This window comes from Bacillus rossius, chromosome 13, assembly GCF_032445375.1.
Source record: "Bacillus rossius redtenbacheri isolate Brsri chromosome 13, Brsri_v3, whole genome shotgun sequence".
In the NCBI taxonomy this organism is placed as follows: Eukaryota; Metazoa; Arthropoda; class Insecta; order Phasmatodea; family Bacillidae; genus Bacillus; species Bacillus rossius.
In genome coordinates this window covers 42,102,043-42,119,373 of record NC_086340.1, presented here as the reverse complement: position 1 = coordinate 42,119,373, position 17,331 = coordinate 42,102,043, and the positions used below count along the sequence as shown (strand labels likewise).

The 17,331-nt window shown below is 37.9% G+C and overlaps 1 protein-coding gene across 15 annotated transcripts in view; it reads left to right on the top strand.

Annotated features, from left to right (window-relative positions):
* Positions 1-17,331, top strand: part of LOC134538481 (gastrula zinc finger protein XlCGF57.1-like) — a 145,702-nt gene that overhangs the window by 48,481 nt on the left and 79,890 nt on the right. For all 15 annotated transcript variants that reach the window (XM_063379826.1, XM_063379824.1, XM_063379827.1 and 12 more), the window contains 2 exons: positions 12,541-12,630; positions 14,655-14,744. In XM_063379826.1, coding sequence (XP_063235896.1) covers positions 12,541-12,630; positions 14,655-14,744 — 180 coding nt within the window. The remainder of the gene's footprint in view (positions 1-12,540; positions 12,631-14,654; positions 14,745-17,331) is intronic.

Genomic DNA, 17,331 nt, shown 5'->3' with positions numbered 1-17,331 from the left:
CTCGTGGTCTTTCTTTTCAATTACGGACTTTGAAAGTTTCCAATGCCTTAACAAGTAAGTTGTAGTGTACCTCCTACAATGGCAGTTTTCGGTTTTATTTTTTGTAATTAAAGTGTGTTAACGATACAGGTTTTTTCATCCAAAATTATTAAATTATTTTGGTTTCGTATTTGGCACAATAAACTTTAAAAATTAACATTGTTTAAATTACTCAATAAAAAAATATATTTTTTTTACATACTTAATTCTAAAATCAAGGTCTATGTGAGGTGATAGGGGCGATAATTTCTTGCACCCAGATAATTATTTACTTGACTTTGGATAAACTCTTTCTCTAGTGGATTGTCGATAGTGGGTCGGGAAGGGGAATAGGCTTTATTTAGAAATGAGTTAACGAATAATGTTCCTGAGAAAACTGTTGTGTCATAATTAGTTAATACGATGTTTGTGGCAGGCACACAAATCTGTAGGATTCCGGGGAGGGAGGGGGGGTGGGCGTGGAGTTTCCCAGGAAGGATCCGAGTGGCCCGAAAGTTTTGCGCGTCGAATTAACCAACAGAAGTCATCTCTGGATAGGGTGCTTGTTTGTATGTAGTATACTGCCCATATTTTGGCCCATATGCATGCTATAAGAAGAAAACTTTATAATATACAAAAGTTTTCTATAAAACATAACTCGGATATAACTCAGATTTATGTTTCGGAGTCCTTCTTTGTATTAACCATTGTACGCTTGCGCCGTATCTATCTCTCTTCCACTCGATTGGAACAACCATCGATTTGACTTTTTCAAGGCACATAAAACTTGAAACACTCCCATTCATTTCCTACTTTTCCTATCAATTACCTATCCTGAACAGAATAACACAGATTGGAAGAAGTTAAACAGCAAACATGTATAAAAGTTATAGTTAAAATAATCTCTTCGTTAAAGTAATAAACATATTTGAATTAATGAGTGCAAATGAAAGTAAATTTATCAATTAAATTGTAGATTTCATTTCACTCCTTCTTTGTATCCATGCAAAATAGTGATAATTAAATAAAAATGATTCAATTTTATTCATAAAAGTATGCAATCATTTCAACAATGTTTTGTTATGACGTCACGTTAAACTATCGTCCGTAAACCAACTTTACTGACAACCAATTTTTATAGGTAAATCATATTTAGTTACAAAAAGAAAACTGTCATATCAGAAAAAGAAAATTATTATCAGCCCTTATTACTGAAATGCCAATGTATTCTAACTTTTTAAAATTAAATATCCATGCTATACCTCAAACTCGTATCATTTGCTTCTTAAGTGGAACCACGCTGGTTGCATGATAATTGAATAAAAACATTTGAGTTGGTTTTTGAAAGTCTACAGATAAGTAAAGAGCAACCAGTTATGTAAACTGTCGTATAATTACTTTGTGCTCATAAATATGAGGTATGACGCGGCCTCAAATCGAGCCCACAAACTTGTCCAAATGAATGTGACACGTTTTAATATTAAGGCAGTTTTTATTCCTAAGTGCGCTATTAGTAAATGGAAGGTGTATTCAAGAGGGAGGGACCACGAGCCCCCCTTCAATTCTCCCTAGAGCCAGAATATTTAGACAAAACGTTAAAAATTTTATTTATCCCATTCATTTTAATTATTTAAATAGAACATTAAGTTATTTAATTTTTTTAAATAGTAATGCACCTCATTAACCAGTTTAAATTAAAAATATGGTTCGATTTATCGCTACCGAATATTGCATAATTTTAGAGAAGCCTTTTTTTTTTAAACACGTTGTAATACTACGGTATTTAGGGCCGGATTTATGACCCCCGGCTAAAGTCCCGGCTAAAATTTAACCGCAGGCTAGCTCTTATTTTGGTTTTATGACTCCCTGTTAACGTCTACCTTCCAGTTAAAGTTCCGGCTAACCTAGCGGGTGGATGAACCGGCCGCTAGCTGCTTAACCGGAGGCTAAGCAACAGAAAATAAAATGGCGATGTATCAGTCGAGGTTAGTTGTTTGATAGTGATGATGACTATTTGAGGAATTCTATTGAATATTTGCAGGATGCGATGGAATAATTTATTACTAAATATAAAATTCTTCGCCGTATTCGTCAAAGTTTTATTAAAAATTACATGGCATGAAAGTGTAGTCACGCTTTTCTATTCTCGTCGAGTCGTGTATTATTATTTGACTTTAATTGATCACGAAGTACATAAACGTATGCTATGTATATAAACTTAAATGTTCCTGCTTAAGAATATGTGTAAATAAGTGAATTTTAAAATTGCAAAACGAGGGTTATTATTACCTATAAAATGCGTGTTTTCGTGGAAGTTGTATCTGTGAATTTTTATTCATAATACAGTGGACATATGCCGGGAATGAAATGCACTTCATACGACTTCAGATGTGGTTCTAATTCTATGAATACAATTGAATGTGAAAATAAATGTTACCCAATTATCCCTTCCCTATTATTCTGCTTACCGTATCCAAGTTTATCCCTTGAACCTATCGGCATGACCCTTTATATGTTGGTCTTGTTATACTTGCTGTTTTAATTTAGAATGTTGAAAAATCCTGTACATAACACAAGATACCTAACATATCACGATGCAAACAAATTATGTCAGGTATTGTAAAAATGTATTTCTTTCGTATACATTTTACAATCATAATTATTTCCCCAGTGAATATATCTAGGATCTCTCGACCTACTAAATTAAAACAGCAATCATCCTATACCACAAACTAATTCCATCAGGATCGGATTAATTTGGATACGTGATATGAAACTATTAGTACAAAAATGAAACCTACACCAGTGAAATGAAAATCGACAAGTATTTTCCCGAAACGGGGTCTATATTATTTGATTATGAAATAAATTTATGAAAAAAATAAGTGTTCTCTAGCAAAAATGTCATCCCTATTTATTTGTTGGTATATAATTACTTCGTTAGTTTTGGCTTAATATATAACCTAACAAAATCATGAGTTTCAATACAAGAGTAAAGTTGAAAAAACACGGTTTTGAATCGTAAATTGTAATTTTATGGTTTAATACAAAGCAGGTTTGACGTCAAAGTAGTTTTTGGTTAATTGAATTATATCTGTTGCAAGATAAAGTTCGCGGCATATTTCTTTACTGCAGCTGTAAACATTCCGAATCACAATACAAACAAACAGCTGACTAACATTCTACCAGAAAAAAAAAACTGTCTTGCAACAAAAGTTACCAAATTCTGGTTCATTTCATTACCAACACACCCATTATTACACCACACGCTTCGTCAGGTTCCGGTTAGCCAACCGCATGCTAAGTATGGGTCATAATACACCCCTTGTTTGTTAACCGGAGGCTAGCTTAACCTGTAGGCTAGCTAACCTGGGGATTTAGCCGGAGGTCATAATATCGGCCCAACTATTTTTGATGCTCATTTGTTTTGTTTCGTTCCCGAACTTTCGACAGTGTTTTGTTTGGCGTGGTCACGTGCGTCAGCGGTCTCTGACGTTGCCATAGTGACACATGAAATCAACAACATTCGGCCATGGTTCGAAACAATAACATTATAATTGGTCGCTTATAATAATGACGCCTAACATCTACGTTTGGATTGACCGGATAATACCGACAATGTGAAATTTAAAATATTAAGAAAAAAAGTGCTTCTGACGCCGGGAATATGGCGTGATTCGGCGATAATTCCCGTGCGGAATTTGGACGTTTGAAGCAGACCAACGTAGTGTTTAACTACAACGGTGTAGTTAAACGTGAGAACGAATCACTACGGACGTCAGCAAATGAAGGCAGCCCACGACGACGACTTTGCTGCGAATTATAAGGTTGAGAAATTCCCCTGTACCAGGAATCAGGTATGGCTGGCTGCACCATCATTTAGAGACGTTTGCGCCGTGAGTTGATAGCTCCGTCCCAGTGAACAATATTAAAATAACGCACAAAATTAGCGATTGATGTGTTTTTAATAATTTTGTTAGCTACAACGAAATGTTTCATTGAACTGTCGCATATAAGGTCCAGTAGTCCTAGGAGTCCGAGTCTTGTGTCTGACTAGCTGGAGGCAAATATTAAATAAACTTTTGAAAATTAATAAATATGTGCCCAACGTAACTGAACATAGATTTGGACATAATTTGTTTTCTTTTGGACATATTCGAGAAATCTGTCTTTAGAGTCATGTTGATTACTATTGTTGAGTATTCTTCATAATTAAATGTTGCTTTTATTTTATTGTGGTACTAATTATCACTAGGTTATGTTAATCATAACACAAGGCGCCCAATTCCATTAAATATTGTATACTCATGATAGTACAGAACAATTTGGTTACCATAACTTGGGGTATGTTATAGTGAGCGGTATGCTTACAACGTATTACTACAATCATGGACGTGTGGATTTACATTTCATAAGTGGTAATTTTCCCCTAAGATTTTCAGGTTAAGAATAAGCTCTTAAGGTTCCTCAGCTAGATTAAAATACAGTTTATAGCAACATATTTTTAAAAACATTCCGGGTATGAGCCACTCCCCCTCCCTCTCAAAAAAATTTCATTTAAAAAAATGATCATATATTTCTCAATGCGCTCCTCGTTAGCCTAAGATTACAATGGGTGATTTGTAAGTAAGACTATAATAGCGACGATACGTTCATTTCCAACAGTGATATGTTTAGTTTAATTCTATTTAAATATGAACGCACAGAAACACAACAAATACATCAAAAATGAATTGTTTTTTAAATAAATAACTGAAAACACAATGATGTACATTGTTTCAGCATTAAGTTGTTTTATGTATGTACGCTTGAACGCTTTCAAATGAAATATTTTTTCTGGTTTTACTGAAATAAGCAATCAAAGTAGTTAGACCTTGAGTCATTTCATACACACACACACATATATACAATTCTTTGAATAAATAATTTAACTCAGCAACACCCTTAATTTCTTGCGAAGTTCTTCAAAACAAAAATAGTTTTATAAGAATTTATTTAGAATTCCTCGAGGCGAGCTTATGCTATTCCCCCTCCCCACTGCTTAAAGGTTGGCCAGGGGGGAAGTTCCATAATGGTAGTTTTCCAGTATGGTTCTTTTTCGCACCCCCGTTAAAGGCTTGCGTGGTAAAACTTAAATAAACGTAGAAAAATATTGGCATACTGAAAATAAAATATTTGTAACACTTCATTTGAAAAACAAGGCTTACACAAAAATGTAAAAAAAAAATCATCGGATACGTATAATAAGCTTTCTGTGGTGGGATTTATTGAATCACATCAATCATGTGATTTTAAAGCATACTTGATAAAGTAGACATTTAAACTGTAACAAGACAGTTTATCTCAGTAATATTTAACTAAATACATCATGCTTTGATACTTATTTATTTTTTGGTTATTAAGAGTAAAATTTTATTTTTAGGTTTTAACTTTTTAGTTGAAAAAATTACCGTTTTGTGATAATTTTGCTAAAGATTTTGGTTTATTCTTTTACAATCCTGCTATCAGGCGTATTAGACTTGTATATTGCACATTTTACAATTCTTTCTGTTTTAAAATGCAATATATGAACATATAAATGTTTTACCTCGGAAGTGAGAGACACGGCGGGCGCTTAAATAAACCGGCGAATCGTCACTTCATCTCTCATCGTCTCTAGTGTCTTACATATCTACTATCTACTAGTTTGAATATTCCATTTATTCACTCTCAGTATGTTGTTAATACCCTACTATCCATGCTAAATGTTTCTAGCTTTTGACCAATCTGAAAACTAAACGGACCTAAATACTGAACTTCACACCTGTTAAGTAAAGAATCATGTGAAAGAAAAGTGTTTTCCTGGAACTATGTAGTAACTTTACTGAAACATACTCAGAAATCCAACTCTTGTTCAAGATCCATCCTTCTTTTTCCTGTAACCAACCTGCACGCATAATGCACAATTTTTTTGCACCCCGCATATAGGTGCCCAGGGATTTTCCCTGTGTCTATGCAGGTTTTACCTGGGCCCAACTTAATCTAGTTTTAGTCTAGAATTGTCAGTGAAGGGAGTTAGTCATGGCTAAAATAGCCAATTCCCTTCTAGCACATAATGCATGCTACCTCTCCTGCATGATTAGAGCGTATAGGCTTCGGCCTGAGACGCACTTAGAGTCTTCCCTACCCAGACCCCTCCCGCACACTCTTAGTTTTAGTACTGGAAAGAGTATATTTTTAGCATCAATTCAGGTAAGATAAGCCCTCTTTGAATAAATTGTGTGTTTTTGGGTAGAGCTTACATTCTTACTGTGAATATTGAGTGTGAAATTATGAGAAAAAAATACACTATTTCTTTGTATCATAACAATGTTGTACATATGTAGCACAAAGAGCATGAAAACCGATTATGTTAAAAATTTAGTAAGCTTGTTTCGTAGGTAATTTTCTTAAGAATAGATTCGTAGGATAAGAAAGTAGTTATTTTTATGTTTAGTGACATAGATAAAATATATGCTCATTTAGCCACCAAAATAAAATGCATAATATCCTATTCAAAATCAATCTGAGCGACTTTCTTGACCTCAAATTCACCATTTCGAAACTAGCCTTTCTTCAGTTACGTTACTGGAAACAAACTTAACTAAAAACATATTTCAGTTATAAGTTGGATTTTTTAAATCGAGAGAAGATGCCGTGGATATATCACATATTATCCACATTTATTACGGTCATATAGCGGCTTCATATGACAGAGTTTTAAATATGTTATCAATTTAAATAGTTGACCCTCACCGAACATTGAACTTATAGAATTTAAAAACATTTTTCGTCAAAGGACATTGAGTCGTTCCGAACGTTAAGAAAGCGGCCAGCACAACGTCCAATATCAATGGTGTTTGCAAGAAAATTATTTTACTGTTTGGATATTAACATATTATACTGTTGGTGTATCCTACAAAAAAATATTCCACACAAGATCAAATTTAACGTCTTTTTGTATCCAAAAAAAAGCATAAACCACTGAATGGTTTAACGAAATTCGTGGGTGAAGTTCGTTTTTAGTAGCTTCTTGCGGAAAACCTTTTAATAGAGATGTGAATTAATTTTATTAGGTAGACGTCAATTGAATAAAATATTACCGTAACCGAACATGTGAAAACAATTTCCATGTTAGGGCTAGTGTGATGTGTTACTACAAAAAAAAAAAAATCCAAATATTAAAAAAAAATTATACTAATGTTTTCTGAAGAAAATATTTCCAAAAACGGTTTATTTTCAAAGCCATATTTTCTGCAAACTAAAACAGAAACACAGAGTGATGTCATGATATTTAGCGAAATTCGCCAGTGAAGTTATTATTCACAGTCAGAGGCTTCTTACGTGAAAGTTAAAATTATTTGTAACTCAATAATTAAAACTACTGTATTTGTAAAAACGAAAGTGTAAATGTCAATTTGCGTGCGCCCGTCTTGACACACACACAAAGCAAGTGTGAGATGGGTGGTACGTGCATCTTACGCCGTTAAATCTAATAAAATGCATGCACTCTTGTACATTGTTAGTGAATCCTACTACACGTTCAGGAAAGTCGTTCAGAAATTATTGATTTGTTTGGAGCTTACAATTTTTGCAATTTTTTTATTAATGATGTTATTTTATAGGGCACGTTTGTTACCTAATTTAAGGAACAACTAACTTTATTCGTTTGTTCAATGAGAATTACTCTACACCGTACTCATTTACATATAGGACAGGACAAAATAACAATGACTTTGAACCCTCTTTGGTAGTTGAACATTTTTAAAATAACCCTTGACGTATGAACCAAACAGTCCCAAAAATTTCTGAAAATACCATTATGCTTCAAAAGTTGTGAAAAAAAAAAATTATCGTAAGAAATTGTCTTGTATTTTTTCTTTTAATTGTGTGGCACTTCCATTAATGATTACCTAGCATTCTGCACAACCTGCTAGTTATTTTTGTGAGGTTCAGTGAAATAAAAAAGTAAAAGACGAGAGTGAGTATATGAATAATGTGACTGTCTTCTGGCCTATTGGGCTTGGTAGTGTAAAGACAGCGGTGGATTTTTTTTTTGTGGGCTTCCCGAGGTTCAAATACTGAATTTGAATTAATTGACACTGATAAATTTTTATCATGTGACTGGTTTAAAAAACCCTTTTAATATGAGTTATATTAAATAGCGAACTGAATAAAAGAGGATAAATATAAAAACTATACTCAACATTTTAAAATAAAATTTTACTTTTTGAAAGTTATTTCAATTTTTCTTTTTATTGAAATTTTTAAGTTTCTTGGAAAAATTGCAAATCTGAGATTCAGATTTCACTCTGAGCATCCAATTATCCATGAGTTAACGAATTTTATTAAGTGTATGATTTTTCTGTCAGGGTGAAATGTCAAAGATTCGAGGTTGAACCTGAGTGGCACAACTCTAAATTCTGTTTTCACCTCGCCAACTACTTGTAACAACTTAGAAAATTGGAAGTCCAAGAAAATGTTTTGTAATTTTGCTCTCTTTTCCACCGTTACATAATCAAGTTAATCAACATAAAAATAACTAGACCTGCTGGAATGCTACTTATCTTTTTCATTTCATTTGAAGGAACGTTGCCGATGGTATTATATAGACAAAATTTTCGTGACTGCAGAAGTTGGCAAGTAGTTTATACAAAATCCAACATTTTTAAAATACATCAAATATGAATCAGTCCATAAATATAGGTATTGTGTCAATAATCTGGCCTCATTGATTTAGGCATTAAAAGAAAATTCTGAATTTTTTAAAAAAAGATTTGTTCTTTTCTCATTATGCCATTTATGTATAAAATTTATATATTTTTTATAAAGTTTTGTTAAAACATACACCCTTGATGATTCATTTTCCAGATTGAATGTTTCGTGAAGCTAAAGCAGAAGCCCTTTAAGCATGAACAGATTGGTACATAATATTGCTCGCCCATATTGTTAAAACACTGCATGAATCATTCAAAATTACCTATATATACAATTAGTTTAGTACACTGTAAGTCATTGACTATTATTATGGAATACGAAAGAAAAGGCATTGTTTTGTATTTTTACGAAAAAGGTCTTAAATTTGTTTCCACACTATTTCTTCATATAAAATTATAATCAAATAATATGTGAATACAGAATTAAAAGTCTAGAGCAATCTTCAAAAATTAATTTCTGAATTATAAACTGTATACACAGATAAATTATGGATAGCAACAGTTCTCAGGAACAATATAATTCAAGTGCATCTAAAAATCTAGTTCCTAAAATATGGACTCTCTTAAATAATAAACGTTATTAATCGTTACATCAGTGTCAAATTTAATTTCACAACACAACTCATGAACTATGTATGTGTTTTTGGCGTTTGTTTCTTGAATAGTCCATGCTACGATCACATTCCATCCGAAAACCCTTAAGAAGTGTACAAAATTATAACGCTAGGTTTTTAAAAATTATTTTTATAGGCCTACACCACAAACGGTAGACAATATACCTATACATAATAAAAATTGTTAAAGTAATATTTTGCTACGTATAACTAAACAAAAAACTCCTAAATATATGCATTTTCAATTGCATGATTTTAAAGTTTAGCAGTAAATTGTATTTACATTTTTTTTTTTGTTATTTCGTTCTTTTTTCAAAATATAAACTTGTGATGCCCGAAACATCGAGAATGACAACGTTTATTCACGCCACTCCACCTGGTGGCCATTGTAAGCTCGGAATTCTGAGGCTGCTAAAGGTGATAATAGCCAGAAACGAGACAATGCGTGGTGCGTAGAGAGGGAGGGGGGTAGCAGCGACCCTTGTAATCTGGCCAGGCACACATGGCATGCCTTAAATCAGTGGGTGGCACGTGACAACATGCGTGACGCCAGTGACCGTGCAGGGCTGCCAGCCAACTCCGAAGTTGGCGCATTATGCGCACCTATCTGTGTTCGTAACACTGCCCCCTCCTTAAACCTGTTTGTCCCGAACAAGTAACACTTCCCTATCAGCATATTCTTTCAATCGGTCCAAATGAACCACTTTCATCCGTCCCCTTATTCCTCTTTCCTCTCTGGATGCGGTAGACCACGTAATTTAGCTGCTTCAAGATGTCATATGGGCTTTCCCACGCTGCTTGAAGCTTAGGGTACCTTCTCTTCCTTTGTTGTGGGTTGTAAAACCACACCAAATCGCCCTCCTGAAATCTGGTTGAGTTAGTCTTCAGGTTGTACCTCGTCTTCCTTTGATTCGTCACTAATTGAAGTTTTTTGCAGACGTCATGTACAAGTGTCGTTAGCTCCTCTAGACCAGTGTTTTTCAATCTTTTTGATTTCGCGACCCCCTTACAAGTTGAAAAATTCCGGCGCCCCCCTTGTGTCACAGAAAGACAAAGAAATTATTTAATTAAAAGACTACGTTAATGGTATTTTTTATTTTGGTACAATTATCTATTATTCGGATCTACACTCTGCAGGAAGCCGCGAGAGTTTTGAAAGTAAGTACGAGGTAAGTTGGTAAGGCTACGTGCGACTTAACTTGGACTCCAACTCGCGCGGGCAAAACTGCATCGGCGACGGCCACGTTACCACGCCGCATTGTCGTTGCGGCGACAGGAAGCGACCCGCGCGCGCCACCCGCCGCCGCCCTCAATGTTCTTTTGTTTCAACTCTCATCTCACCCAGTTAAGCGTAGTCACCGATGAGTACGGACGTCATTCTTTTGTTTTTCACTTGCTCGGCGCGTTTGTAAAATGGATAAGTTTCTCAAAAGATCGCAGCCTTCAACATCTGGTAGGAGTGTCAATAGCGGTGGTGGTGAAACAAACCCAAAAAAAAAAATAGACATTACGATGGCAGTTGCTTGAAATACGGGTTCACAGTCATAAATAATAAACCTCAATGTGTAATTTGCGGCGATGTTTTATCACGTGAGAGTATGAAACCGTCAAAGCTTATGCGGCATCTCACAACCAAGCGTAAAAAAGAAGCTGATAAGCCGTTGGATTTCTTTGAACGAAAGTTGAAAGCTCTTAGTCAGCAGCAAAATACTATGATTCAGGTAATAAAATAGTGTTTCTTTTTTCTTTCAGCCGGCGACCCCCCGAGTAAGGCTTCGCGACCCACAGATTGAAAAACACTGCTCTAGACGATTCACATAATCAGTGTTGCTGTTCGGCTCCCTGCCAACCCAACTTGACATCACAGGGCAGCCTCAACTCCTGTCCAGGGGTCTGCCCAGTGAAGTCTTGCACGGCAGACCTATATGCCATTAGGAACAAACTGATGTGTTGATCCCAATCCTTTTGATGCTCGGCCACAACCTCGGCAAGGGGTTCCTCAATAGTACTGTTGAACCTGTAGTCCTAGTTTTATTTATTCCCAGAAATCGACATACTTTCAGAAACATTTTGACTCGAATTTGCAGTCTTGAGTTTGAGTGAAGCTCCAAATGAAGTTGTTGACTATTGCGTCCACAATGGTAATGGCTTCTTGGTTAGTTACCATCTTCAGTCTTGGGAAATGGTCCAGCGTTGTCGATCCTCTCAAAGGGGCCCCTACATTGTAAGCCCTCATTTTCACTACGGTATTGCAGCCCTTTTTTAGCAGAGCATGCTTCGCGTTGTCTACACCTAGCCTCCGAATCCTGGCGACACCTCAACCAATAGTAGCGTTGACGGATCTTGGATAGAGTTTTGTTCATCCCTAGATGACCACCAGAGGTACCGTCATGGTATGCATATTTAAAATTATTGATAAAATATTTAAAAAAGTTAATTTTCCCCTGAGTTGAAACAGTTATGATGGTATTTTTGTACTTTTTTTATACTTTTAATAGTTCAAGAAGTTTTTTTTTTACTTGTGACACATTTTACTTTCCAGTAGACACATGTTACTTTCCAGTATTTTATTTATATTAGCACCATGTTGAGTATGGTAAATTACGTTTACATGGTGTTTACTTGCAGTCATTTGTGTTGGATTAGGCGTACTCTGAAAGTTATATTTTCATTTTGTAATTTATTTAGGAGGAGCATGATGTTTACACTTTTATTCTGGGTGATTGAAACTAATGTTCTAGGTTGAGGCGTATAGGCTTCAGTGGGTTTTCAAGCACACATTATTATTGGAAATCTCATTGCCTCAAAGTCCTGTGCATAACTGTGTGACATACAACCCTGCAGACAATCTCACATGGTTTGGGGCACTTGATATTCATAATGTTGGCCGTCTTGGTGAAATTGATTCACTAAGAAGAAACGTATTCTGGATTGCTTCACCATTTCTCGAATTCATCTGTTGGCCCCTTATCCTTTAGCAGTATGCTAAGCAAGTTCATTTTACTTTTTATATTATTTTGAAATTTAAAAAAAAAAAACATTATTTGGGTTTTTATATTTAATAGATTCCTATATACATAGACATGGTATTTGTTCAAGTTGGGTTGTCGTGGAGTGTAAGTGTATGTCCTTCTTGTGCTTGTACCACAGTGTGTGCTGACTTGTGGTTGCAGACGATGGCTGAAGGTGTGTGTGTTGAGGAGGACCCAGTGAAGCCTGAGCCGTTTGAAACAGTGCTCCTGCCCGTCAAGCAGGAGATTGAGGTAAGTTTAGACTGCTGTTGCTTTGAGGCTGTTAGTTTGTAGCAGGAAGTGATCAGAGAATGTTGAGCATTCAGCAACTTGGAAGTATAAAGTTTTGGCAAGAGTCCTTATTTCGTAGGATTGTGCGCACAGTTGACTTGCTTAAAATTAAAGTGCGACCAACATAAGCGTGGCCTTTATGACAATCTGCGCGCCGTAATACTTCTAGTTTTGTCTTAAATACTTGAACACGGTGCATTATGAGTGATCAAGCATGTACAGTTACCGGCAGCTGAATGGGCAGACGTTGCTTTTGTTTGAGTGAATTCCCTGCCACTGGCTAGACTGAGTTCACGGCCCGGTCTGTGGCTAGGCGACAACGGTACGGCCACGGCGGCATACGCGCGGACGTAAAAATTTGGTCCTTCACACTCTGACGTCAACCGGGCCTGCGCCCCTGAAGCCTGGTCAGCCTACGCCACATTTCTCCCCCCCCCCCCCCCCCTTCACCCAACTCCCCGTACTGGCAGCCGCTCCATCACGAGTATGTAGTCGTGTGCGCACCACGAACTACCTCAAGAGGACGCTGTAGCAGCATTGCGACGTCCCCCTAAATTTGCAATAATAATATTGCATAGCTTTTTATTTTTTCCCTATTCATTTGTGTCGCCACTGACGGGCGGGAGGGTTTTTGTTTTGTTTAGAATATAAGTTTAAGTATGTACGTTAAAACCGTTGCCGGGCGGACCCGAGCGGACCTGAACACGAATGAAGTTGATACATATGTGTATATAATTTAATCAATTAATAACTCTAGGTTAAATAGTAATAGAGCCGTGGGAGAATGTGTATTAACTTCAGGAGTGATTTTGTAATTCTTTATATAAGATTATAAGGCACTTAATCGGAAAGGCGTAACGGTAAATTGGCAAGGCGGGAAGGTGCCATGTTGCTTCGAGGGTGCCCGGCGCTCGGTCAGTTTCGCTCTGCCAACGAGCAAGGTAAGACGCTGCCTTCTGCACCCGGGGACTTCACTCTTTGTTTACTGACTATTAATTCCATTTCTGCTTAATTCTTTCAAATCGCTTTCACGTATCCCCGGGGCCTGCCTCGGTCGGGGGACTGTTTAACATAATCATTTTTCAACACTTAACGAGTCTTTTCACGTTTAAGTAATCGCTTGTGCAGGCCACGTGCGTGGGCCTTATCCCTGTGCTCCGATTAGGTGCCTGGGGTCTTGCAGATGCACCTCGCGAGACCGTGTACGGGAGTACGTGCCAGAGTATTAAACGTATTAATTCTAATTGTCTCCTTGTAATTTTTTTGCACCGACCACGTGGCGACCTGTACCTCGTGAGCAGGCGTGTGGGACGCCTGGAGAGCCCACTATTATGTGTTATACCATAAGCGTGCCCGACGCTGAGAGCGGGCCAGGTGTGAGCGTACTACGGGAGTTAACCGAGGGTCCAGTCTTGCCTTACACAGGCGATGTCACACCCTGGGACGGATGATAGCCGGGTCCACGCGCCCTTCCACGTGGTGACGCCCGTTACCAAACAACACAGTAGCGACCCTCTCGAAACCCGAACCCTGACAACTCCATAGCCGCAATTTAACTTGCCATAGCTGATGTTTGTACAACAGCCGATAGCGTAGTCAGACCTGCGCGTGCATCTCTTCCCCCCTTGTTTGGCTAACTGTATCCCACGGCACATCTGTTGTTTACAGAAGTTGAAGCAGACTTTGTGGTGTCGTGCTGGACTTTTTTTTTTGCCTGCCGAGATTTTGTTTTAACTGAAATTTACAGACGTGCTATTCAGGACTGGGGCAGTAATATTAACATCGCGCTAAAAGAATCTGTGCTATCTGAAGACGTTCTATTGAGGCATAGGTGTATTGTGGAAAAAAAAAAAAATTTTATTCGGGTGTCAATTTACAATTTAATGTTCTATAGACATAGTATTTGTTTATGTTGGCTTGTCGTGGAGTGTATGTGTATATGTCCTTGTGCTTGTACCACAGTGTGTGCTGACTCGTGGTTGCAGACGATGGCTGAAGGTGTGTGTGTTGAGGAGGACCCAGTGAAGCCTGAGTCGTTTGAAACAGTGCTCCTGCCTGTGAAGGAAGAGATTGTGGTAAGTTTAGACTGCTGTTGCTTTGAGGCTGTTAGTTTGTAGCAGGAAGTGATCAGAGAATGCAAACATTTACTAAGGGAACAGTGTTCTTAAAGTAGTAAAATTCTGTAGATTCTAATTTTAGGTCAGTTTATAAAAAAAAAAAATGCTGATTCTTGTTTAATTCTCATACTTGGGGTTCTGTAACTTACCTGGAAGTCTCTGTAGTGTTTTGCCAGGCACTTGCTACTAGTGCAATCATAGAAGAACGAGAAAGATTGAACTAGAACAATTCCATTAGGATATCATCAGGGCATTGAAGAAGCTTCTGAGCATTACCAAGTGTTCACAGGTCATCATACTGATGCTGTGCTTGTTAAGAACTACAACATCTCGACTACTAGATGCATACGAAGTCATTGTTGCAAGAAGAGCAGCAGAACCATGTTACGTGTTAGTTACAGGCAGGATTTCAGGGGAGCAGTGTTACAAAAGAAACTTCTAGAGATGACCAGTCTCCTGAGCTACAAGAGGCACAGCACTCCACTGGTTCTTGTTATTCTATATGCTACTGTATCTCTTAGTGTTGACTCTGCCCTGTGCTGTCATTGCCTCTAGCCCAAATACATGACCTTTAATGGCAAACAGATATCTGGCAATTTCCAAGTTGCTGAATGATGTATGTTTACACCGATCATAAAAATACTGTTACAAGCGCAAGCAAGTTAGAGTAAAAAAGAAGTGATTTGTTACAAATTTATAATTGTGATTGTGTAAAATATTAATAATTATGATAAGCATTCTTAAAATGCTTCTTGTGCAATCAGAATTGCAAAGAAATACATTTCCTGAGATTCGTAATGTTTAGGAGATTTGGCTACAGTGTATCCCATACGCCATGTACTGTAATTTAAGAGTAATGCCTCTTTAAATTTTTTTTGTAAATTGTTTGAAGTAGATACACATATACATAGTATCTCTCTATATCTCTCTCTATCTTTCTATACCTCTCTATCTTTCTATATCTCTCCCTATATCTCTCCCTATATCTCTCCCTATATCTCTCCCTATATCTCTCCCTATATCTCTCCCTATATCTCTCCCTATATCTCTCCCTATATCTCTCCCTATATCTCTCCCTATATCTCTCCCTATATCTCTATCTACAGGATGTATCAAAATTCATGTTACATCAGTTGAGGGACAGGATGTATCAAAATTCATGTTACAACACTTGAGGGTAGAAAGCTCTTATTATTTGCAACCATTTTTGCCAATAAACATGTTGCCGGAAACGCGTAGTTAAGCCCCTGTAGCCCCAGAAAGAGTCAGCGTAGGCAACCCGTTGGGTTTTGTGCAAGACAGACGATGCTGTGGATGCTGTGGTGAATTACGTGTTTACGACGCCGGGCAGCGCTCGAGAGGACTGTACGATGTCGAATGCTGACCCCCGCCCCTTTTTACTTCCGTTGGTAGCGCCCTCACCTCTTTTCTTCCGTTCGTGCTGTGCCATAGCACTGCGCAGCGTGACATCGCAGTGTCGCAGTTTATTTTATTTCACTGGTGGTCTGTCGTTGACTGTTCTGTCGTACAAGCAAACTCGTGGTGTAATTTCTTTCGCTGTGGTTCTGAAAAGGGCGACGTTTTAGTGGAGCACAATGGAGTACATGTTTAGCGAGTACACGGACATGCTGCTTGTTTACGGGGAAGCTAGACAAAATGGACGAGCCGCCCGTCGTTTGTACGAAGAACGATATCCGGGTCGTAGGATTCCAGCTCACACCATGTTTGCAAGACTTACTCAGCGAATGCGTGATACTGGTACATGTGCCGTCACAAGACCAAATGCTGGTGCTCCACGCAGGGTTCGTACTCCCAGTTTTGAAGAAGATGTACTTCAGAGATTTGAGGAGAGTCCGGATACAAGCACAAGGGCAGAAGGTTCCGATATGGACGCTGACAAAATGGCTATTTGGAGAGTTCTTCATGAGCAACTCTTGTACCCATACCACCTTCAAAAAGTGCAACATATGGGTCCGGCGGACTATCCTCTTTGCATGACCTTTTCTCGTTGGTACATTCAAAGAGTATTGAGGAACCCCGAGTTAGTGGTTTTATTCAGCGATGAAGCCAAGTTCACTCAAGACGCTATTCTCAATGCGCACAACAGTCATGCTTTGAATGATGTCAATTCGCATGCAACGTGTTATAGCTCGCCAGGAATGCTTTTCAGTTAATGTGTGGGCAGGTATTGTTGACGGCGTACTCATCGGGCCTTTTTTTCTTCCGCCACGACTTACCGGCGCCGGATACCTCCACTTCCTTCATAATGAACTTCCAGGTCTTCTTGAAGAGGTTCCATTGCATGTCCGACGTGTGATGTGGTACCAACATGACAGGGCACCACCTCATTTTTCCCTGCAAGTGCGAGAGTATTTAAACCAAACATTTCCAAACCGATGGATTGGACGAGCGGGCCCTGTCGCATGGCCGCCAAGGTTCCCGGACCTAACCCCGTTAGATTTCTTTCTGTGGGGTTACGTAAAAGGGCTTATCTACGCTACGCCAGTAGAAACGGTTGAAGAGCTTACACAGCGAATCAATGAAG